The sequence below is a fragment of the Erythranthe guttata genome, chromosome 8, assembly GCF_056151865.1.
Source record: "Erythranthe guttata isolate IM_541 chromosome 8, IM_541, whole genome shotgun sequence".
Taxonomy (NCBI): Eukaryota; Viridiplantae; Streptophyta; class Magnoliopsida; order Lamiales; family Phrymaceae; genus Erythranthe; species Erythranthe guttata.
The window spans coordinates 16689093-16713364 of record NC_142540.1 but is presented as its reverse complement, the minus strand read 5'-3'; the positions used below and the strand labels follow the sequence as shown (position 1 = coordinate 16713364).

Here is a 24272-nt window from a genome sequence, read left to right as displayed (position 1 = left end):
ATTACACACACTAATGATTTTGTAACTCCCATAGACATCCACCATAGGTTACATAATAATTACAATTTAATGATAATTATAATAAATTAATTTGAAAATTAAGTACAATTTCTTTCAATCAGAAACGACGTCGCCTGGTTCAAACTATCTACGAAGAGTGACAACCATTTTCACTAGCCGGGTTCAAGAATTAATGGCGGACACACTAACTCACTGCAACAATTAACACCTTCCCAATATTCAAACCCTAGAATTTTGTTTGGAGGTGAGTAAGTTGTTAGCTCTCCCCAATGGCGGAGCAAAATTTCAATGGTGCCAGTGCAGGTAATTACTTAACGCTCTCGAACTGTAGCTGGTTCTTCCCCCTTTTATTTTTAGGTTTTATTTTTGCTATGGTTGCTTGTTTCTTCAATGCGAATGATGATGACGATGAAAATTGACTATTGCATGTTGCTTAATCATATCGTCTGGTGCTGATTTTTTTTTTTTTTTTAATTTTGATAATATTTGTTTTGATTTTAGATTTCTACTGATAATTTTGTTGGTGCTTATTTGTTATACAAATCTCTCTATTGATTTAAAATTTTCAGTTGTCTTCAATCAATGGCCGGTAATTCATTTCTGTAATTGCGATTTTGGGTTTTTGCAGATGTTAGTCTTCCTCAGAAGCTTAACGAAATGATTGCCGATGGCTCACCGGACTACAATTCTTGGAGATCGTTGATTTTAGAGATCGTAACTGCAATTCCAGTATGTACACATTAATGAAAAGCTTCCCAATTTAAGACAGTATCAGTAAATAATATGTGCTCTCCAATTTACACATGATTTTGAATTGCAGGAGGATATAAATACTATTTCCTTAGCGTACGACTCGTTTTTGTCAATATTCCCGTTGTGTCATTGGCATTTGGAGAAGTATGCGTTTCAAAAGGCGAAGTTGTGCGGCCCTCAAGAAGCTGTTAATATTTACGAGCGAGGAGTGGAAACGGCAATGTTTTCAGTCGGTTTTTGGGTTGACTATTTTATGTTTGGCACAACATGTTTTGAACCTGAGGAAGTCCGTCGGTATTATTAATGAAATTATTTATTTTATAGGCATTTTGATTAGGAGGGAAATTATGAATTACGTATCTCTTTAATGATTTTGCCACGTAGCTCTATTGTTTGAACTTGCTAAACTGCAGTTATTCAGGAGAAAAGCGGATACATGTTCATGTTCATGTAAGAACCCAATTATAATTGTTAAAGTCATGTGTATGCGTGTTGTTGTTTGAGAAGAACTTTAATGAGTTCATTGTAGGGTATCTTTCACATGCCAATATTCATCTTTAAGACCGTTTACAAACATTTCCAGATTTTATCAACGCATTTTTGCAACAGATATTTAATATATATATGCAGCACGATGGACTATTGGGATCATATTGGAGAATTGTTTTTTGTACTGATTTACTTGTTCCTTTCGACAGATTATTTGGAAGAGCTATATCATTTGTCGGAAAAGATTACTTTAGTCATGCCCTATGGGATAAATACATGAAATATGAATTTAATCAGGAGGGGTGGAGCTTTCTTGCTCAGAGTTACATCGAAGCACTGAGATTCCCTACGAAGAAGCTGCAGTTTTATCATGATAAGTATGTTAATCTCCACCTCCTGCATTAAACTTTTGAAGTACTCATTATAATTTGGACGTACTTTTTCAAGTTTTGATCTATGAACATTTTCTGCACATGTAACTCTACAGCTTTAAGCAATTTGTCGCCAATTTGGAAGAGGAAATAGGACATGAAAGAAACAACGGAGAGCAGGTCTCTGTTCCTTGTGCTGAAATAAAAATATCCAGTAAAGAAATCTCTCTCGTCGTCAAGGATTTGCTAGATTCTTCCGATAAGTCCCTCAAATCAAAAGCACTGGATAGATATATATCTATTGGAGATCAATTCTATCAAGAAGCACGCAAAATGGACGAGAAAATAATGTGCTTTGAGACAAAAATTGTAAGGCGGTATTTTCATGCAACTCCTCTTGAGGAGAATCAACTGAGTAATTGGCATGCCTATCTGGATTTCATTGAGACGCAAGACAATTTGGACACGGTAAGGTTTTTTCGAGTCATCGTGCTTTTATCTGGATCTTGCTATATTATATTGAATTTATCTATTTGTGTACAGGCGGTTAAACTGTACGAGAGATGCTTGATTCCATGTGCGAATTACCCTGAATTTTGGATGCGTTATGTGGAGTTTCTGGAAAGTAAAGGAGGGCGTGAGATGGCTATTTCTGCTCTAAATCGAGCAACTCAAACATTTCTAAAGGTGAAATTGTTGTTTATTCATAATTGAGGATACTTTTTCTTTTCCCTGAAGTCAAATTATGGCTCTTAATCTCGGAATTTGTTTTTGTCCGATGATTGCTTCTGTGAATGTTATTTTATTTTAAAAATTAGGCTAAAGGGGAGGAATTTTACTTCTCCTCGTAAATATGGTGCAGGATGTGGCACAAATACATTTGTTCAGTGCAAGGTTTAAGGAGCGGATAGGAGATATCAATGGTGCTCGTGCTGCACTGATTCTTTGTGATACAAAAATTGACTCCAACTTCATTGATAACATCGTAACCCTAGCTAACCTCGAAAGACGTCTGGTATGGCTTTCATTGTTTAATACTTAATAAATCCCTCATTAAGGTTGGAGACTTTATTAAGAAGGATTGTATTTTTATTTTTTAGTTTTTTTAAATTTCAGGGAAATAATGAAGCAGCTTCTGCTACGTATGAGAAAGCACTAAAAAAGGCGAGGGAGGCACAAAAGCTACATGTTCTTCCCACTTTGTATTCTCAATTCGCCCGTCTCACCTTCTTGGTATGAAACTTGAGTAAATTTAAATCTCTTGTGTACGAACTACGTACCTTATCATATTTTAATATTATGCATATTTATCTGGTTAAAAGTGTTTTATTATTATTATCTCTTATTCGTTGATTTGGATAACTGGCTGGTAGATAACAGGTAGTGCAGCAGTTGCTAGAGATGTATTAATCGAAGGCGTGCGACAAGTGCCTCGTTGCAGATTCCTCTTAGAGGTAGGTCTATTAGCTGCATATGAAAGTTAGCATGTAGTTTTATTTTATAAACGAAGTTTTGGAATATTACAGCATCGTGTTCATAGTTATTACTTTTCTGCAGGAATTGATCAAATTTGCAATGACTCATGAAGGTGAAAGACAAGTACATATTATTGAAACCGTAATAACTGATGCCATTTCTAATGGATTAGACGAGTACGGAGTTTTGAATGCCAAAGATCGAGAGCAAATATCATGCTTGTTTTTAGAGGTTCGATTTTCACTTTCGAGACAAGTAATTTTACATTTAATGCGAAGATTGATTCTTATTATTTATTTGAACAATGGTTTTTTTTTTTCAGTTTGTCAACCTTTGTGGAACTACTCATGATGTAAGAAAGGCTTGGAACCGTCACATTAAACTGTTTCCCCAGTTCCTAAGAAAGCACTTTACATCACAAAATTACTCGATAGATTTAGTCAAGGACCAAACACGAAAGTTATTGCCTCAGAGGGACCAAAACGAAAATGCTGAGGAAACTGTCGAAGTGCTGTCTACGAAAGCTGTTGTTTTGTCCGATGAAGATGCAGTTTGTCATAATCTCTCGAACCAATCTATAGAGAAACCAACAAAAATGGACATTAGTGATGAAATAGCCAATAAACAGCAGTCCAACGGAAATTCTTTGAGCCCTCACGAGTCAATTCACGAGGCTGGAAAGTCAACGGAAACGAGCGAGCCAATTGAAGCCTCTCCCGCTGCTAATTTAGACCATCCAGTTTCTTTGGACAAGATTTCCTTGAAATCTCCGGAAAAGGAACCACCGTTTCATAGTGAACCGACAAAAATACACAGAGATCAAGAACAGCCTTCGCAACCAGGGGCCGTTGAGGAAAATAAAGAAACTTCGGGGACTGTTTCTGCAATATCTTATCCTCAACAAGAACAGCAGAGCATGGCTATGAACCAGATGATGCAGTATTATTACCAACAGCAGCAACAGCAGCAGCAACAAATGTACCAGCAGCATCCTTACTACCAAATGCAGCAGCCTTATTACACGAATCAGCAAACCAATCAACAGCCGACACATCAGCACCAGCAAAATCCACAATCTCAGGACATTGCTTACCAATTAGCGTATCAACAAAACGTAACACAAGGGCAGCAGCAGCAGCAACAGCAGCAGCATATGCTTTGGCAGCAGTACCAGCAATATCCGGGCTATCAGTACCAACAGTACCCGAACGAAGGGCCTATCCAAAATCAGCATCAAATAGTCATTTCGAAAGAAATTCCAGCTGAAAATGTGAGCCGGTTTTCTTTTTTTTTTTTAATTAATTTTATTTTGAATATAAATCGGAGGGTTGTGAGTTTTGTTGGTGGCATTTGCAGGTTTCGAAAACTTCGGCCCCGGAATATGATGGTGCATCAAGACTTTCTGAATCTCCACATCTTAAGGTTCAATCACCTCATTAATGGATCTTGATTATCTATTTACAAGTAATAAATAATTAAATCAAAAAAGGGTTTAGTATATTTGCCAATTTGTTTTTCAGTAATCTATTTATCTTGTTTAGTGAAATATTTAAATCTTTTCTGATACTATATCTAACGAATTGCATTATATGTATAATATTGTGCTGCAATTATTACAGCATTTGGACTTTTGTGACAGAAAAAAGGGGGGGAAATATAAAAATTACATGCATTTTCACGTGGTTCATATAATTTAATAAATTATTTACACATTGTTTAATAATTTAATTAATTTAAAATTAGCATTCAAAGCTAAATACATGAATAAATACATAATAAAAATCCAAATAATTTAAATTATTCCAAACTTCCAAAATTGAAATGATGATATTAATTATGAAATTAATCACATTTTTATCTATCCAATCAAAGTTATTCTATATTTTAACTTCGTATTATGAATATAATAGATACTACAAAAAAAAAAAAAAATTAAGAAACACGAAATTGGTGACACATAAATGAGCCTAGCTTGACAAATTTGGTGAGCTCGAGCTCATATATATATTTTAATTATTTATATTATTAAAAGATTAAAAAAAAAAATTATATGTATTTATTATAATATTAATTTATATTAAAAAAAAATGAAAAGAAAAAACTAGTTGGCTATTCGTAACATCAAACAGTTGGGCTTTACGGCTGAAGCAGATGGCGACACTGGTGCGTCGGAAAGTGGGCCGCACGCTGTTTGACCCGACCCGTATTTTGCCCATATTGCAAAATCCAAAACACTGTTGGAAATGGTGACATACGCAGGTGATTCACAGCCACACAGAAAGAAAAAAAAAGATTAATTACTTCACCACACATATATTAACCCACAATTAAGACACCACTAATCACTGCTAAAACAAACACAAAGACTGGATTTTTACTGTAAAAACAAGAGATTTGGGGATAATCCCACACAATACGGAGGTAGCTGCAGAGACCTTTGTAGACAAAAGCAAGTTCAATCATGCTAAAAATCCAGCTTTTACCATTCTCAATCACACCACTGAACCCACTTCGATTCCACAGTTCTGCAACAATCCCTAATCAAGAAAATCCATCCTCCATCGTTAAATGGATTTACAGGGCAAACAAGCCGATCTGTCGTCGTCCACCGCCGCCAGCAACATGAGGACCAACAGCACAACCATGGCTCAGTACAGCGCCGACGCGCGCCTCATGGCCGAGTTCGAGAAGTCCGGCGCCTCCGGTAAGCTTTTTAACTACTCTAAATCGGTTTCCTACGCGCCGCAGTCTGCGAGTACCCAAGAACAAATGACGGCTTATTTGTCGAGAATCCAAAGGGGCGGCCTCGTTCAGCCCTTTGGTTGTATGCTCGCAATTGGCGAGCCCAATTTCAATATCATAGGTTATAGCGAAAATTGCTTCGATATGTTGGGTTTGAAGGATCTTCTTCATTCGAAACAGTCGATAATGGGTCTAATGGGGGTTGATTCTCGCACCCTTTTCACCCCTTCTTCCAGCAATTCATTGATGAAAGCCGTTGCATCTAGGGAAATATCGTTCATGAACCCTATTTGGGTTCATTCGAGTACGAACAATCGGGCGTTTAATGCTATACTACACAGAATCGATGTGGGTATTGTGATTGATTTGGAGCCAGCTCATTCGGGTGATCCTGCAATGATGCATGCCGGTGTTGTACAGTCGCAGAAGCTAGCCGTAAGGGCGATTTCGAGATTACAGTCGCTTCCCGGGGGCGATATAGGTGCTCTGTGTGATACTGTTGTGGAAGACGTTCAGAAGCTCACCGGGTACGATAGGGTTATGGTGTATAAATTCCACGAAGATAACCACGGTGAGGTTTTGTCGGAAATCAGAAGGTCCGATTTGGAACCCTATCTTGGATTGCACTACCCCGCCACAGATATCCCACAAGCAGCAAGATTCTTGTTCAAACAGAACCGTGTTAGAATGATCTGTGATTGCAATGCTACTCCGGTTAAGATAGTCCAAAGTGAAGAACTCAAGCAGCCGCTTTGTTTGGTCAACTCAACCCTTCGGTCACCCCACGGATGTCACAGCCAGTACATGGCGAATATGGGGTCGATTTCGTCGTTAGTGATGTCTGTCGTGGTCAACAACGGTGACTCAATGAAGCTGTGGGGATTGGTTGTTTGCCACCACACTTCACCGCGGTACGTACCTTTCCCTCTTCGGTACGCGTGCGAGTTCTTGATGCAGGCATTCGGTCTTCAGCTTTACATGGAGCTCCAGTTAGCATTGCAATTAGCGGAAAAAAAGATTCTTCGAATGCAAACTTTGTTATGCGATATGCTTTTAAGAGATGCTCCATTTGGGATTGTGACACAGTCGCCGAGTATAATGGATCTTGTCAAGTGTGATGGTGCTGCATTGTACTACAACGGTAAATGCTGGTTGCTCGGTGTGACTCCGACTAAACCCCAATTAGAAAATATTGCAGAGTGGCTTCTGAAGGTCCACGGTGATTCCACGGGGCTGAGCACAGAGTGTCTTTCCGACGCTGGCTATCCAGGAGCGGCTCTTTTAGGCGATGCAGTTTGTGGTATGGCTACTGCAAGAATCAGTCCATCCGATTTCTTATTCTGGTTTAGGTCACACACTGCAAAGGAGATTAAATGGGGTGGGGCAAAGCATCACCCCGAAGATAAAGATGACGGTGGAAAAATGAATCCGAGATCTTCGTTTAACGCGTTTCTTGAAGTGGTTAAGAGCCGAAGTTTGCCGTGGGAGGTTTCGGATATTAACGCGATCCACTCTTTGCAAATTATGATGAGGGATTCGTTTCACGAGGTTCAAGAAAATGGTCCTAATAAAATCGAGATGCACTCAAGAGATGGTCAAGAACTAGACGAACTTACGTCGGTGGCAGTTGAAATGGTTCGGTTGATTGAAACCGCTACTGCCCCGATTTTTGGGGTCGATTCTTCGGGGTGGATTAATGGGTGGAATGCTAAAATGTGTGAGTTGACTGGGTTGGAATTGGATGAAGCTCTGGGGAAGTCTTTGATTAACGATGTTGTTCATATTGACTCGCGTGAAGTTGTCAATACACTATTCAACAGAGCTCTACAAGGTAATTTTTTTTTTTAAAGCACTTCACGAATCCAAATACTTGTCAATTTATAGTCGGGATGGTTACATTTTTAGTCTCTATACTTAGCACCTAAATCGGTTTTGATTGTCTTTGAGAACATTCGAGCATCTCTATGGTCATGGATGATAGAAGTTGCTTACTACATACTCTTATTCTAGCAAAAAATCAAGTTCCTATATGACTAAGTGGTTTCAATGTTCGAAATTAGAAATTTGAGGAAGATGATTTACGAATTTGAAGGAGAAAGTTTGGAAAAATTAGCGATAAAGTGAATTTGAGGCAACATCAGAGATAGAGGTAAGAATGGAGTTTGAAATGTGGGAGACATGTGCAAAACACGTAAATTTAACCCCAAAATAGACGTCGGATGAAAACTGTAAAAAAAAAAAAAAATAGGGACAAAAATCGAATAAGTGATATAGTATGAGGACCAAAACTGTAATTATCTCACATAATTCCATCCATTTTAACCAAGAAAGTGGCATGTCAGAGGACTAAAATCGTTTTAGTTGCCAAGTGTAAGGACTAAAAATGTAATAATCCAATTTATAGTCTGTCACTCAATCCTCTTTTACATGCTCTATAATAGGTGAAGAAGACAAAAATGTCGAAGTAAAGCTGCTGAAATTCGGTGTACACGCACCAAACTCGGTTGTACACATTCTAGCTAATGCATGCACAAGTAGGGACCACCAAAACGACGTCGTGGGAGTATGTTTCGTTGGGCAAGATATCACCGCTGAAAAAACCGTGATGGATAAATTTATCCGCTTGCAAGGGGATTATAAAGCTATCATCCAAAGTGTCAACCCATTAATCCCACCTATATTCGCTTCCGACGAAAACGCGTGTTGTTCCGAATGGAATGCCGTTATGGAAAATTTAACCGGCTGGACGAAAAACGAGGTAATCGGGAAAATGCTGCCAGGTGAAATTTTCGGAAGCTTCTGTAAACTGAAAGGTGAAGATGTAAGGACTAAGTTTATGATTCTCTTGTACCGAGCTATTGGAGGACACGATACAGAGAAGCTTCCGTTTGGATTCTTTAATCGAAAGGGAGAGTTTGTCGAGGTGTATTTGACTGCAACTAAGAGACAAAACGAGGGTGGGAGTGTGATAGGGTGTTTGTGCTTTTTGCAGACAGTTGTTATTAATGAAAAGGAGACGAAGAAAAACCCGCTTTCGAAACTTAAAGAATTGGCCTACATTAGGCAGGAGATGAGGAACCCGTTAAACGGGATCCGTTTTACGCACCAACTCATGGAAGATTCCGCAGTTTCCGATTTTCAGAAGCAGTTTCTTGAAACTAGTGATGCATGCGAAAGACAGATACTTTCCATTATCGACGACACGGATTTTGGAAATCTAGAAAACGGGTAACTATATTTATTCTGATTTTAAAATAAAATATTTGTTTCAACAAAAACGGTTTTTTTTTTCTTTCTATTTTTGTTTTCTAATTATTTCGATATTTATCGTTGTGGTTTACTGGAGCAGAAGAATGGAGCTGAAAGAGGAGGAGTTTATGTTGGCTAATGTCGTGAATGCTATTGTTAGTCAAGCTATGATTTTGTTGAAAGAAAAGAGTTTGCGTTTAATACACGATATACCCGAGCAAATCAAGACTTTAAGTGTATACGGTGATCAAATTAAGCTTCAATTAGCCTTGTCTGATTTCTTGCTTAGTGTAGTTGACTACGCTCGTTCGCCAGCTGGCTGGGTGGAAATTAAGGTCTCCCTTGGATTGAATTTGATACAAGACGGAAACGAGTTTGTTCGTCTCCAATTCAGGTATATTTCATTAAACCGATTTTCTTGGTTATTCTTTATTTTTTATTTTTTATATATATATAAATCTTTTAATGATGTTCTCATTTGTGTTTATTTCAGAATGACTCACCCTGGACAAGGTCTTCCGGAAGCTCTAATCGAAGACATGTCTCGTGTGAATAATCACTGGACAACACAAGAAGGGCTTGCTTTGAATATTTCTCGAAATATTCTAAGTATGATGAATGGTAATGTTCGATATATTAGAGACCAGAGCAAGTGTTACTTCCTCGTCGATGTTGAGCTAAAATCACGAAAATCGAGATAACATTGTTGTACACTATTTTAGTTGGTTGAGTTAGAGTACTCTGTTTCGGGAAGTTATTTGATTTCTAATAATATATTACAATCTGATAGTGTGTGAGTGTGTAATTGTGAATATAATGTATTGATGTAAATTTTGATGATGTTAATTATATTCCTTGAAATTTATGAGGGAACTTTTGTTTCAATGTTTGTTCCAAAATTTTAACGCAGTTGTGCATGGGTTAGTCGAGCTTTAATCGAGCTCGAGTAGCTTAATTTTGTGTATATACATACTATTAGAGCTCGATTCGGGTCGAGTTTCATATTTTATCAAATAAAAGAATGTGTTAAATCCCGGTTTGTTATGATAACGGACCGATAATAAATGGCTTTTAACGATAAATCTTGAATCAAGCTTGAGTAGCTTGATTTAATTTTCAGCCCTAATTGAATATTCCATAGTCAAACTAATATACTTCCCAGATTGTTATTTTTTTCACATTATGATGTAATTTTTTTGATTTTTTTTTTTTAATTTAGGAATATATGTAATTAGAGGGTACAATTGGCCAAATATGAAAGTTTAGGGTGCATTATACCAATAATTTGTAATTTGGTGGTGCAAAATGCAAAATTATACTTAATTTACCCCCAAATGATTCCCCACCGTCGATTTGATCTTATCAACCCTTTCCACACATATTCCAGCCGAAACTCAAAACCCTAATATACGCATCGAAATTCTATATAAACCCCCAAGCATCAACTCAATTTTTCATATCCAGTCCCAATCGGCGGCCGTCCACAGCCCAAAACCTAGGAAAAAACCCCGTCCTCCGCCGCTTCGTTCCCTTCGTTCTGCGTAGTTCTTTCATTCCGATGAGTCTGCAATTTTTTTAGTAATTTTTGGATCAATTGATCTTTGTCGATGAAGATGATGATTTGATTTTTGTCGCCCCAGTCTTAATTTGCATCTAACATTAGATGTAATGTGGTGATTGACATTCTATCTGATTCCTATTATTAATTTATTTTATTTTATTTTAAAATTAGGATTTCATGATTTTTTTTCCCCTGGAAATATGATGATTTGATTTTTGTCGCCCCAGTCTTACTTTGCATCTCAGATTAGATGTAATATGGTGATTGACATTTTTATCTGATTTCTTCAATCCTTCTTTTTTCCCCCAATTTAAATTATTAATTTTTAAATATTTTATTCTGATTTAAAAAAACAGATTTTTATTTGTTGAGATATGCACAAATTGGCGTGATGATACACTTACCCAATATTTTTTCTGCATTTTGAATGATGAAAAAAACATGCACTACCATCTGATCTCTTTCTGTATATCTCAACAATTTTTAATTTACTTTTATTTTAATTAATTTTGTTGATTTGAAATCTGATTGTGCAATCTGTGATGAAGATTTTGTCATTCTATATGATTAACAAGTGATTATGTAAAACAAATTCACCATCTTTCGACTGAGATTGCTTTTTTGGATTGATTATTAAATATTTATTTTTGATTTTTAATTGTTTTAAAAATTGAAAATGTTTTATTAAAAATTATGCCCTTGGTATCTAATGTTCAGAGTTATATTCATGTCTGAACATCTCGTTTTTCAGGGCACAAATGAAGAGACAAACAGGCTGCGACACGGATTGCTTTACTAACCATAAGCTTCTGTTACTTTAATCCTGCTTACATATCCTTCTAAATTATCAATTTTTTATTTTTTTTATTTTTTTTAATTTGTATTTTAGACACTGTTAATTTGTTTAGGTATCCAGTGAATTTTAATTTTAATTATCAATGTATGGAACAATTTGGATTGTAATATGATTGATTTGCTTATTGAATATAGTATGTTTTCGGAAACTGAATTTTAATGATCAATTTTAATTCTCGTATATATTAAATAATATTGGAACTAACTGTGTTGACAAGAACTTTTTAGCTAAATGATTATGAATAAATGTCAGAATTAATTTTATTTAGAAAAGTTTTCGTTAATTACAATCTTTAGGCCCAAATCCAACTCGCATTGGGCTTAAAAATTCAAATTGGCGGCCCAAATCAGTTACCATATAGCCCTAACTTCAGATTGCAGATCCAATTTCGATTTGCGTTAGGCCTGAAACTATAATTTGCAGGCCCAAATTCTAGTCAAATTGGGCCCAAAACTTCAAATTGCAGGTTCTAATTGAACTAGCATTGGGCCCATAACCCCACCAAAATGCAGGCCCATGTTGAACTCGGATTGGGCCCATAATGTGAAATTGAAGGCCTAAATTCGTGCAAGGGCCACAGATGTAATTAGCCCATTCGCCTTAACTAAAACGACGTCGTCGAATGCTTTTCAAATCCCCCAAATCTTTCCTCATGGAAACAATACCAGTGTTTCCGGTCCAATTCTTCGTCCAATCCGCCGCCGCCGTTGGTATGACATTTTAATTATTATCGCCGTTCATAACTGCATGATTCACTGCCCTAATATATGTATTCATTAATGAAGCTTATTCAAATTATACAGATTTTTCTTGCCTTATTTAAATCAGAAATAGTGGGACAGTGTTGTTAATGCCAAAAACTCACATTTCCATTTACATTTAGTCATTTACACACAATCACATGATGTTACATTATATTAAACACCACAAATTTAATTACAAAGCTGCTGTATGTTTAGTTTCCGGGAACAAAGTTAGTGGCGTACGACCAAGCGTTGTTGTTAACCGGGTCGGATAGATGATCCGCCAGATTCTCCAACGGACCCTTTCCGGTAACAATTGCTTGTACGAAGAATCCGAACATGGAAAACATTGCGAGTCTCCCATTCTTGAGCTCCTTCACCTTCAGCTCTGCAAATGCTTCCGGGTCTTCAGCTAGGCCTAACGGGTCGAAGCTCCCACCCGGGTACAACGGGTCGACCACTTCACCGAGTGGTCCGCCGGCAATACGGTATCCCTCAACAGCACCCATGAGAAGAACTTGGGTGGCCCATATTGCCAAGATGGACTGTGCGTGGACCAAACTCGGGTTGCCCAAATAGTCCAACCCTCCTTCACTGAATATCTGTGACCCGGCTTTGAACCACACGGCTTCCCCGAACTTAACGCCGTTCCGGGCCAATAGCTCCGGGAATACACAACCGAGTGCACCGAGCATGGCCCACCTGGAGTGGATGACTTCGAGTTCTCTGTTCTTGGCGAAGGTTTCCGGGTCGGCGGAGAGTCCGGCGGTGTCCCAGCCGTAGTCGCCGGCGAACTCGCCGGTGAGGTAGCTGGGAGCTTCACCGGAGAATGGGCCCAAGTACTTAACTCGGTCCGGGCCGTACCATGGGCTGCCGGATGAAGCGGGCTTGGGCTTGGGCTTGCCAGCTGTCTTCCTCATGGAGACTCTTCCGCTGCTGTTGGCGGTGATCTCAGGGGAGATCTTCACCGCCTGTCCGGCGAAGGATGAGGAAGAAAGAGACATTGTTGAGGAAGACATTGTTTTTTAGTACTAGGAATTTCAAATGTTGAATTGCTGAAGAAATTGGCGGGGTGAGATGAGTGGTTAGTTGGGTAGTTGTGGTAGTTATTTTATAGAGGAAGTGATGGTGATATTTTTCTATTATTTGATAAAATCTAAATCTCGAGGCTGTGATTTTGTTTCAAGATTCGTTTGTTGTTCTAAGCTGAGCTGGCAGTTTCTTGGCCATGTATTTGTAAAGGGTTTGTAAATCCATTGTCGATTTTGATTTTTCTTTCTGGATATTGTGATCGTGCCCACACCAATTTCTTTTCGATTTTGTTATCCATAAACTAGCTTTAAGGATATTATGTAACCAAAATATGATTTCGGATGAAATCGACTTGTCAAATTAATAAGAGTAAGATTAACATCAACGTATCGGATCCGTTTGCAAGAAAACGGCCAATTTGCAAGATGATGAGCCGCAAAATTTGCATTCCTTGAACAACATATGAGCTTCCATTTAGGTCAAAGGAACAAGAACTTCCGTATCTCCTCGATCAGAAATTTTGTTTGATCAATGAATTGTTGTTGATTGAGCCGTTGGAATTTTTCTCACCAAAAGTTAAGGAAGCATGACCATCATTGAAGCAACTGTCTGAGTTAATTTTAAGCCTATATTCTTCAGGTGTTTGATCCAAACTGGAGAAGCTACTGAACTTATCTCGAGAAATTTTGAGATTTGACAATTCCAATGAACAAATAGAGGGGAACCATGAGTAATAGTTTGCAATTGGACCAAATAAGCTCAAAGAAAACAACCATATACACAAGAAATTCATCTTAATGGTGACCTAAAACTTTCGAGTCCATCAAATTACCTTCTTCTTGATCTCAAAATTTCTCCAAAAAAATTACCTTTTTCTTGATTAATTATAAATTTGGTGATGAATTTCCATTCTACCCAAAATACCCTCACACTCTTGCAAATTTGAACTTCAATAGTGAATTATTGGAGCAAAATGAACCTGACACAGGCACATGTAGGTAGACCCACAACAAACTGTGACCTCAAGTTCCAGCTCCAATATGTGTATAGGGCCACTAAAGAATTATTAAAGAACAAATAATAATAATAATAATATAACCAAAAGTTTTCAAGAAAATCTGAAATTGAAGATAGATGGATAAAAATCTGCCAGCTCAAACATATGTGAATTGTGATAGGCTAAACACCATTAGAATCTTGACAACCAATCAGAGATGAGATACATATTTCATCACAATTAATTCTTTCCTATAAAACAACTTCATCCATCCCACCAATTAATCATTCATTCATCACCTCCAATTTCTTTCTTCAGCTATTAAATCAACATATATTTAATTTTCCTAGTAAGTACTAAAGGATACAATGTCTGCCTCCACAATGTCTCTCTCTTCCTCATCCTTCGCCGGACAGGCGGTGAAGATCTCCCCTGAGATCGCCGCCACCAACAGCAACAGCAACGGAAGAGTCTCGATGAGGAAGACCGCCGGCAAGCCCAAGCCCAAGCCCGCCTCCTCCGGCAGCCCATGGTACGGCCCGGACCGAGTTAAGTACTTAGGCCCATTCTCCGGCGAAGCTCCCAGCTACCTCACCGGCGAGTTCGCCGGCGACTACGGCTGGGACACCGCCGGGCTGTCAGCCGACCCAGAAACCTTCGCCAAGAACAGAGAACTAGAAGTCATCCACTCCAGGTGGGCCATGCTCGGCGCCCTCGGCTGTGTTTTCCCTGAACTCTTGGCCCGTAACGGCGTTAAGTTCGGCGAAGCCGTTTGGTTCAAAGCCGGGTCACAGATATTCAGTGAAGGCGGGTTGGACTATTTGGGCAACCCGAGTTTGGTCCACGCACAGTCCATTTTAGCAATATGGGCCACCCAAGTTCTTCTCATGGGTGCTGTTGAGGGCTACCGTATTGCCGGCGGGCCACTCGGTGAAGTGGTCGACCCGTTGTACCCGGGTGGGAGTTTCGACCCGTTGGGTCTTGCTGAAGACCCGGAAGCATTTGCAGAGCTGAAGGTGAAGGAACTCAAGAATGGGAGACTCGCAATGTTTTCGATGTTTGGATTCTTCGTTCAAGCAATTGTAACCGGAAAGGGTCCGTTGGAGAATCTGGCGGATCATTTATCCGACCCGGTTAACAACAATGCTTGGTCTTACGCCACTAACTTTGTTCCCGGAAAGTAAACAGCAGCTTTGTAATTAATTAGTTTGTGTGTTGGTCCAATTTGTTTGTTTAATGTAAATGGATAACTGGTTTTTCAACGATGTCTGTTTCTTTACCTGGTAATTACATTCACGAGTTATGGCTAAATTACGAAAATGCCCATTTTGTTTAGATAATTTCAATCACCTTTCAACTATAAATCTTATTACATGTCTACCGTTGTAGTTTTAAATTTAGTGGTATCTTCTGGATTATATGGAATATTCTCAATTTTGGACATGTTTTATCTCATTCGAGCTTCACATTTTAAAGCTAGATGATCATAAGAATGTGTTTTCTGGCTTATATATATATATATATATATATATATATATATATATATATATATATATATCAGATTGTGGTGCATCAGAAACTGTATTTTTGTACAAAACGAGTACAAACTAGAGAACATTTCACGAAATCTAGATGATTATGTTGAATTTGACATTATAAATTAGGTGGAGATGTAAGAAGATTCATAGTTGAGGGCGTAGATATAATTATCCAAATATGAAGGTTTTTTTTCGTTATTTGAACATACGTCGGGGTGGTTGTAACTTACCCTATAGCATTTAATCATTTAATGCAAGTTCAAAATTAACGAGGCAAGAAAAAAAAAAAGAAAATCAAAAACACAAAATTCAAGAAACCATTAATAGAAAGTTCTCGAATAATCCTCACTAAAATAGTACTTGGTAGTGAATTTATTGCACATTTTAGAAAACTCGAGTGTAGCTTGTGTTACAGAAGTAGTTATATCTGCATGCATCGTCGTGTGCCACGATCACACCGTTTTACGAATCTTGGAAAGAGAAGACAACACTTGCTCCATATCAGGCCGATCATCGGGATCTCGACTTGTACAAGACAATGCCAGCTGGAGAAGCCCTTCAAAAACCTCGTATTTCTTCGAAACATGCGAAGTTAAATAAGGATCGACGATTTTTCCTAGGTTGTTGCTTCCATCATGTAATTGAAGTGCTTGATTCACAAGCTGTGATAGTGTGATAGGCAATCCGTCTTCATCCACAATTCCCGTTGGTCTCGTTTTCGTAATCAATTCCATTATTATAATACCGAAGCTGAACACATCTACTTTCGTCGTCACTTTTCTCATATACGCAAATTCTAATTTAAAAAATAAAAAATCATCAGAAAAAAAAACATTTAATAAGAAAAATGAAGTAGTAGAAATTATTATTAGTATACCTGGTGCCAAATAGCCGATAGTTCCTTCGAACGCCGACGAAGCCGAAGAATTAGAAGAAGAGAGGTTGCTTCCGTTTTCGAGATGAACGCCTAATATTCTCGCGGTGCCAAAATCACTAACATGAGCTTCCATTTTACTATCCAAAAGTACATTCGAAGGCTTCAAATCGCAGTGCACGATAGGGGAATCGTAGCCTGTGTGCAGGTACACGATACCGTCAGCAACGGAAACCAAAGCATCTATACGCTCAATCAACGACCATCTCGGACGATCCGCACCGCAGTCGTGTATCATATTCTCCAAATTGCCATTCTCCATGTATTCAAGCACTAGTGCTTTGAGTTTCTTCCCACTCTCCCAAGCGTAACCGACCACTTTGACCAGATTCTTGTGCCGTATTTGACCCAATGTGTTGACTTCTCTATAGAAGCACTTATCGGCCGATTCGTGAAGATTCAATTTCTTCACGGCTACTTTTTCACCATCTTCCAAAACACCCTTGTACACGGTGCTTAAAGTACTCGAGCCGATGACGTTTTCTTGATCGAATGAATTAGTAGCCGTTGCTATTTCCTCTGCTTCGAATCTTCTGAGAGTTTTTGCTGAAGGGCAGTCGAGCTTCGAAATATTCCGAAGCTCCCATTTTCTTTTCTTGATCTGTCGGCGGATGAAATATAACGCTGATAGAAGAATAGCGAGTGTAAGAACGCATCCCAATACCAAAACAAGAAGCTGAGCTGTAATTGTAATGCTCTTCTTCTTCTTGCATTTCTTGAAATAATTTGCTCCACAAAGAGCTCGATTTCCTTGTAAACTCGTCGAGTCTATATTCCCGAAAATACCCTTTTGAGGAACACGGCCTTCGAGCATATTGAACGAAAGATTGAGATATTTCAAGCTTGAAATATCGGCAAATGTATCCGGTATTACACCACTAAACTCGTTTCGCGACAAATCGGCCGTCGAAAGATACCTTAAACTTGCCAAACTTTGAGGAAGTGGACCGTCGAACTTATTTCTCGAAATGTTCAAGCTCGAAAGTTGAGGCGAAATTTCGTCCGGGAATTTACCGGAGAATCTGTTTGCAGAGAGATCGAGCGTGATCAAGTTTGTGCATCCGGCTAGTGACGAAGGAATATTCCCTGATATATTATTGTTCGATAAATCGATCGCTTGCACCATCGACAGCATGCCTATTTCTTCTGGAATTGTCCCCTCAAAGACATTGTGTGAAAGATTAAGGTTGATCTGCATGTTCTTCATACCAGCAAGAACAGATCCTGGAATATTCCCGGTGAAACTATTATTCGAAAGATCTAAATTCGTCAGCCGGAAAAGATTCCCTAAGCTTTTCGGAATACTCCCGTTAAGCTTGTTCCCACTGAGATCCAAATAAGTAAGCGATTCGAGTTTCGAGATGGAATCAGGAATCGACCCCACTAATTTGTTACGCTGCATTTGGAGATCGGTGAGGTTCTTAAGCTCGGAAATTTCTTCCGGAAATACCCCTTCGAGAAGATTATCGTTCAAGGAAAGCCCTTGAAGGGATCCGAGCTTCGAAAGCTCGTTCGGAATTTGACCGGAAAATTTATTACCACCAATATCCAAGTACACAAGTTGACTTAGATTCCCAATCTCTTTAGGAATACGTCCGAAAAACGAGGCTTCGATAGCACGAAAAGTTCTTAAGTTTAAAAGTTTGCCAATGTATGGTTCGAGGGTAGAATTGAAATTGTTTCGACTTAAATCAAGAACTTCAAGATTCGTGCAGTTGAATAAATCATCCGGTATTTTTCCGAACAATTTATTACCCCCTAAAGATAAGTAAGTGAGATTCGATAATTGGCCTAATCCCTTTGGTAACTCCCCTGTAATTCTGTTATAAGTCAACGTTAGGACAAGAAGACGAGTACAGTTGACTATACTCAACGGGACGGAACCCTGTAGTAAATTGTCGTTTGCCGTTAGATTCATCAGATTGTTGAGCAAACCGATTTCATTAGGAAGCTGCCCCGAAAATGAATTGAAGCCTATCGACAAGTATGTTAAGTTGGTCAACCGAGTTATACTCGACGGAATTTCGCCGCTGAAATTATTCGAATGCAGAGTTAAAACTTCGAGCGATTTCAAAGAAGCTATTTGCGACGAAATTTCGCCGACGAAATAATTCTCAGCCAATCCCAAATGTGTGAGAAATTTCAGCTGGAATAAAGAGTTTGGAAGTGTTGAATTCAGCTTGTTTTTGTGCAACCTCAGGATTTCTAAGTTGACTAAATTCCCGATCTCGAACGGAATTTCACCCGTGAATTCGTTCGCGTATATATTGAGACGAACTAGGTTAGTACAGTAACCTAGTTCACGTGGGATTTCTCCATCAAGAAAGTTCACATGCAACTGGAGAATTTCCAGGTTCGACATGTTACCGATTTCTCGAGGGATTTTTCCGGACAATCGATTTTCGCTAAGATCGAAAGCCTGCATTTGTTTCAATTCTCCAATTGAAGAAGGTAACGAACCTTCTAAATTATTACCATAAGCTACAAACATCTCGAGATTAACTAACTTGCCGATATTTACCGGTATTTCGCCTGTGAGATTATTATTTATCAAACCGAGCTGCAATAACGAAGTGCAGTTACATAAACTATCGGGGATTTTTCCGGTTAAGGAATTATCGCCGAAGTCGATTAACTGCACATTTTCCAGGTTTCCAAGCTCTTGTGGGATAGGCCCGGAAAGGGTATTTTCGTAAAGTATCAATTGGGAGAGATTTGAGCAATAACTTAACTGAGAAGGAATATTTCCAGTGAATGAGTTGAGAGATAAATCAAGAACCTGGAGAGACGAAAGGTTTCCGAGAAAAGGAGAAATCGGGCCCTGGAATTGCTTGTCGATTAATGTTATCGAGACGACTTTACGAGAGGAAGGGTCGCATTCGATTCCAGGCCAGGTGCAGTGGTGAACGGAATCTTTCCAGGGAATAAGGAATCTTGACGGGTCTTTGGTGATTGAGTTTTTGAATGCTTTTAGAGCCTGGAATTCAGTTTGTATTGAAAGTGAAAGAGTTTGAAAAATGAGAGTTGAGATTAATGTGATGAGTAGTGGAAATTTTACACTTTGAGACATGTTCTTTTTTTAGTTTTCTTTGTAATGAAATATTTGGGTTTCTTTTTTGGTCAACTATTTATGTAAATCAGGTCAACTGTGTGTGTGTGTGGAGTCAAACTCTTATAAAAATAGAGCGTGTTTTTGAACAGTTAAAATCATGGTCGACATTGGGTATATAAAAACCTAGGATTTATGATGTTCTAGAAGCTCCAAATACACAACCTAGTACACTGTAAAGATAAGTGTTGAGTGCAAATAAATTGAAATAAGTAGTGTGAAAAGAATCTTTTGTGGGAGTGGAAATATTGATTAATGATGTTAAGTGTGCCAAACTCGGATTTGACTATAGTTGACGGAGTTTTCAACATGTTTTTTTTTTTATTTATTATTATTATTATTGAATTGAATCTATTTTTTTATTGAATTTTATTATTGTAATAATAATGCAAGTTGGGAGAAAATGGTGAAAATGATAAGGTGGCCAAGTGGGGGGTGTCACGGGTGAAGATGGAGTTTTGGCGCATTAGTAATTAATTATAAATTCTGGATCGACAAAATGGTAGGGCATATATTATACATGTATGTCTCCACCATTTATTTTGAATTTTACAAGTGAAAGTTATCGGATGGATCGAGTCGAAATGTCATTTTATTCGTGTATAACGTGAAATACACAATAGTATGATATTGTAAATAGAAATTTTGAAATTATATTCTAAACAATTAAAATAGGAGTGGGAATCAATATCTCATTTATGTTACAATTTCAATCGGAAAAAAAAATCGAAAAAATCAGGATTTCTAAAATTCGGAATGGAAAATACTGTTTCAATATTTTATTCCATGCCAATTTTCACAATTGAAATTGATATTATATAAATATTTAATATTTTAATTTGATTTGCAAAAATTAAAACAAAAATAATAATACAAATTATTTGACAGCTGTAGGATTTGAACCCACGCCCTTTCGGACCAGAGCCTAAATCTGGCGCCTTAGACCACTCGGCCAAACTGTCTAATTATAAATTTATTTTTCATATTTAATAATATATATATTATTTAATGTTTTATTATTTAATGTTTTAATTTGGTTTGAAAAAATTAAAAGTAAAAAGAAAAAAAACATTTAGTTGACAGCTGTGGGATTTGAACCCACGCCCTTTCGGACCAGAGCCTAAATCTGGCGCCTTAGACCACTCGGCCAAACTGTCTGATAATTATTATAAATATTAACTCTGAAATATTCTAAACATGATTCTATATTTTAAACAAGAATAATTTCAGATCATTTACCAAGGTTAGCTGGTGAGGAGAGGAATGAATGATGAGGGGTAAGTAAATATATGAAGTTTAGAGGGGTATATTAGGTATTCACTTGATTATGTTCGTGTAGCTAATGATAGCTACTCCTTTAAAATCACAGAACTATGTGCAAAACGATCAATTGCGGGAATGGAATAGAGAGATCCATGTTAAATGTGAAATAGATGAAATATTATATCACAAGCAAAGATTTAAAACGAGCCTTTTGATCCACATTGCGAAACAATACTCGTAAATCCAACAAACAATAACTCACCATTCCAACATTGACCGATAAAAATAATGTGATCGATAATTAATTTCCGAACAGCAATTCGAAAGTGCAACAAATATTTTCACCAGGTACGAGTTTCACAGACATTGCATTAATGCAAACATAATTGAACATATAATAATAATATAAATGTCTGCAACACCAGCAGATCTTGAACTCTACATTCTTAGTACAGAAGGAAACATCACAATTCATAATACATAATCATAGTTTTTAAGACAACATAAGCAGAAATCAAGAAACATCAAAAAACAATCCCGAAGCTGATCTGGCAAAATCATTCGTTCGATTTTTTCACCCTTTCGATTCTTTTATCAAGTCCCAGCTTCTTCACTTCAACCCTAAGAGACTTAAGGTACCTCACAGCTTCATCAAGAACATCAACATTACTCATCCGATTACCACCTGGCACTATTCCCCTCAACGCCTTCACCATTTTCCTCACCCTCTCCCCCTTCTTCCGGAAGGTTCCAGAAGATTTCTCACAGAAAACTCTCCGGGTCTTTCTAGTTACACTCTCGTAATTCGAGCAAGAATCCGACGAATCATATTCGTACTTAGCAACCGTTCGTGCTGTGCTCATGACCTCATCTTCGGATTCTCCGTTTTCTTCATCATCTTCGTACTCTGTGCTCAAAAGGGCATCGATGTCATTTTCATCTTCTTTCAATGTAGACGAAATATTCCCATCTTCATTTTCGTCTTGTTTGCAGACATTTTCTTGGAAAATAGATTTCTCGAGACCAGGATAAAACATTTTAGAGCTTATATCTGGATGGAACATGACTTGGCTTCTGTTCTCGGTTTGGTCGAATATTATATAATTTTTCGGACATGCAGTAGAAGGGTGAATATCGAGGTTTCTCAAGGGCAACAGTGGTTTAATCCCAGGTGGAATAAATCCGTTGACGAGAGACGGAATAGGAGCATTTTGCATGTAACTACAGCCCGTTTGATCACCAAGAGGGGGCATTGGCTTGTCAGACAAGTAAGGGCTGTGACTGTGCATGAATGCTCGTTGGAAATAAAAAAAATAGAAAAAATTACAGCTTTTTGAAAGAGGCAACTGTTTGAATTCGGATTTCGATAGCTAAAAGAAAGAGGTTGTTCAGAAAGGTTGGGGTGTATTATCCATCATGTGAGAAGAGTATTGTGTTATTTCAGTACTTCATCGGTACTCAATAACCAAAAACAGAGGGGAAAGGTTGACTGACAAGAAGACTACGTAACTGGTTTAAGCAACTGACGAAAATACTCGGCCTGCAAGAAAAAGATATATAGTATCCAAATTACAGTTAATTCATAATCGAAAGATGTATGTTGATAATTAATAAACAAAACACTAATTGTATTATAGTATTTAAATTGCACAGAAAAATTGCATTGCGTAAATTGTCGAATATATGAATCACTGACCTGGCGAACTTGCATCAACTGGTAAAAAGCAATGCTTCCAAGGGTCATGTTAATTTTTCTTAATTCTTTCACCACTTTCTGAATTTTAATTCGGAAAAAAGCAATGTGCATTCTCACTCTTCCCACCAAAATTAAGTATAACCCGTATACAAATCAACACTGAAATGAAAACTAAACAAAATCGATCTGCAAAAAGATTCACAAGCAAAAAGTTAGTAATAAGAAATAAAACTCCCAACATGAAACTACGATTATCATTGTGAAATAATTAGGTAGACAAAAAAATTAATAATAAATAAACAAGAATGCGTAATTCAATACACAATGTCCTAACGTAAAGTATGTTTTGGTATGAGCTATACGAAGAATATGAACTAGTACGAATATGAATCGGCAATCGGAAAAGATAAAATAATGAAGGACGGTTTTGCTTACCGAATAAACTGATTTATAGAATAACGAGAAAGAACACGACAAATCGCACAAACTTCCCGAAAAAATTCGAAGATACCCACGGCATGATGATCCCTTTTTCAGCACAGATTAAAGTATTGAACAAAACCTTCTGTTATAGAATAATAAAAACATATCAGCATTTATTTGAAACAACTGAAGATATATTCAGATAAGATTACAAAAGATAACAGAACAAATCAACCTTCTACATGTGTCAAAACATTAACAATGTACTAAATTATTCCAGATCTTAGTCCATGAAACAAAAGTAAATAAACAGTATGAAAGCAAATTAAAACACAAGTAGTAATTCTTTCATCAATTGATAGTTGACAGATTCACTACATGTAAGAAATCTAGCAGTAATCGGAGATCGAGAATAGATCGATTTCAGGTACAAAACCCTAAAGATAAACAGCTGAAATGAAACTTTTAGCTAGATCATGAACAAATTAAGAGAAAACGACACCCGATCGAGAACAATTAACAAATTATTCCAAAAAATTGGGTCGGTAACTAAAAGAATTCTTCCAAAAAAACGAGATCAAAACTAGACAGATACATAATATATTACATGAACCAGGTCAGAAGCTTACCCAATGAGAAAAATAACTCAAAAAAAAATCGAATCAGATTTCTTCAAATAGCGAAAGGTGCAGAGGATGAATGTTTGAAGAGAGAGAAATTTCTAGAGAGAGAGAGTAATGGTGGGGAGTGGTGTGAGTTTATTATGTTAATGGGAGCTGAGCGTGGTGGTGGTGGTGATATGGGGATATGTGAGTGAGAGAGAGAGAGAGTGGGGTGGAGTCAAAGTAGGTGAATCAGGGCCGTTGGATTGAGAAAAGGGGGCCGGTTTCCGTGCAATGCGGATGGGTTGGTGACCGTTGGATTAGAGAGCACGCGTGAATGGAGAAAAAAGGTAGGCCTCCACGAGGTTTGACAAAATTGCGTATCTAATATTGGAATTCGTAACAAATCCTTTTGAC

At 37.7% G+C, this 24272-nt stretch overlaps 6 protein-coding genes and 6 non-coding genes across 13 annotated transcripts; 7 read left to right on the top strand and 5 right to left on the bottom strand.

Moving 5' to 3' along the window:
• Positions 1-78: 78 nt before the first annotated feature.
• PRP39-2 (Tetratricopeptide repeat (TPR)-like superfamily protein) lies at positions 79-5042 on the top strand. Of its 2 annotated transcripts, XM_088822030.1 has the most exons (13): positions 112-324; positions 650-750; positions 842-1068; positions 1188-1224; positions 1473-1640; positions 1751-2102; positions 2178-2321; positions 2497-2649; positions 2751-2867; positions 3008-3088; positions 3192-3341; positions 3433-4380; positions 4467-5042. In XM_088822030.1, the coding sequence occupies exons 3-13, from the start codon at positions 921-923 to the stop codon at positions 4548-4550; spliced, it is 2382 nt and encodes a 793-aa protein (XP_088678156.1). In that variant the 5' UTR covers positions 112-324; positions 650-750; positions 842-920; the 3' UTR covers positions 4551-5042. The 2 variants fall into 2 exon arrangements, with proteins under 2 accessions (XP_012830262.2, XP_088678156.1); XM_012974808.2 differs by lacking the exon at positions 1188-1224 and having other exon boundaries at positions 79-324.
• Positions 5043-5354: 312 nt separating this feature from the next.
• On the top strand, positions 5355-9986 carry PHYE (phytochrome E). Its single transcript, XM_012974807.2, has 4 exons — positions 5355-7683; positions 8294-9080; positions 9202-9495; positions 9595-9986. The coding sequence occupies exons 1-4, from the start codon at positions 5679-5681 to the stop codon at positions 9800-9802; spliced, it is 3294 nt and encodes a 1097-aa protein (XP_012830261.2). The 5' UTR covers positions 5355-5678; the 3' UTR covers positions 9803-9986.
• Positions 9987-10710: 724 nt separating this feature from the next.
• On the top strand, positions 10711-10797 carry LOC148768643 (small nucleolar RNA U31b). Its single transcript, XR_016033327.1, has one exon. It is a non-coding gene; the product is annotated as a small nucleolar RNA U31b (small nucleolar RNA).
• Positions 10798-10858: 61 nt separating this feature from the next.
• On the top strand, positions 10859-10946 carry LOC148768642 (small nucleolar RNA U31b). Its single transcript, XR_016033328.1, has one exon. It is a non-coding gene; the product is annotated as a small nucleolar RNA U31b (small nucleolar RNA).
• A 97-nt stretch (positions 10947-11043) lies between these two features.
• On the top strand, positions 11044-11125 carry LOC148768641 (small nucleolar RNA Z195/SNORD33/SNORD32 family). Its single transcript, XR_016033364.1, has one exon. It is a non-coding gene; the product is annotated as a small nucleolar RNA Z195/SNORD33/SNORD32 family (small nucleolar RNA).
• Positions 11126-11193: 68 nt separating this feature from the next.
• LOC148768640 (small nucleolar RNA Z196/R39/R59 family) lies at positions 11194-11280 on the top strand. Its single transcript, XR_016033365.1, has one exon. It is a non-coding gene; the product is annotated as a small nucleolar RNA Z196/R39/R59 family (small nucleolar RNA).
• Positions 11281-12362: 1082 nt separating this feature from the next.
• Positions 12363-13370, bottom strand: LOC105951383 (chlorophyll a-b binding protein 3C, chloroplastic). The gene has a single exon (XM_012974806.2). The coding sequence runs from the start codon at positions 13278-13280 to the stop codon at positions 12474-12476; it is 807 nt and encodes a 268-aa protein (XP_012830260.2). The 5' UTR covers positions 13281-13370; the 3' UTR covers positions 12363-12473.
• Positions 13371-14395: 1025 nt separating this feature from the next.
• LOC105951382 (chlorophyll a-b binding protein 3C, chloroplastic) lies at positions 14396-15552 on the top strand. The gene has a single exon (XM_012974805.2). It carries the CDS (start codon positions 14659-14661, stop codon positions 15472-15474), a length of 816 nt encoding a protein of 271 aa, XP_012830259.2. The 5' UTR covers positions 14396-14658; the 3' UTR covers positions 15475-15552.
• Positions 15553-16136: 584 nt separating this feature from the next.
• On the bottom strand, positions 16137-20079 carry FLS2 (Leucine-rich receptor-like protein kinase family protein). The gene is made up of 2 exons (XM_012974804.2): positions 16706-20079; positions 16137-16624 (listed from the first exon to the last, which is right to left on the bottom strand). The coding sequence occupies exons 1-2, from the start codon at positions 19830-19832 to the stop codon at positions 16281-16283; spliced, it is 3471 nt and encodes a 1156-aa protein (XP_012830258.2). The 5' UTR covers positions 19833-20079; the 3' UTR covers positions 16137-16280.
• Positions 20080-20753: 674 nt separating this feature from the next.
• TRNAL-UAG (transfer RNA leucine (anticodon UAG)) lies at positions 20754-20833 on the bottom strand. Its single transcript has one exon. It is a non-coding gene; the product is annotated as a tRNA-Leu (tRNA).
• Positions 20834-20948: 115 nt separating this feature from the next.
• TRNAL-UAG (transfer RNA leucine (anticodon UAG)) lies at positions 20949-21028 on the bottom strand. Its single transcript has one exon. It is a non-coding gene; the product is annotated as a tRNA-Leu (tRNA).
• A 428-nt stretch (positions 21029-21456) lies between these two features.
• On the bottom strand, positions 21457-24068 carry LOC105951380 (basic helix-loop-helix (bHLH) DNA-binding superfamily protein). The gene is made up of 4 exons (XM_012974803.2): positions 23883-24068; positions 23266-23395; positions 22831-23016; positions 21457-22674 (listed from the first exon to the last, which is right to left on the bottom strand). The coding sequence occupies exon 4, from the start codon at positions 22421-22423 to the stop codon at positions 21692-21694; it is 732 nt and encodes a 243-aa protein (XP_012830257.2). The 5' UTR covers positions 22424-22674; positions 22831-23016; positions 23266-23395; positions 23883-24068; the 3' UTR covers positions 21457-21691.
• Positions 24069-24272: the final 204 nt, after the last annotated feature.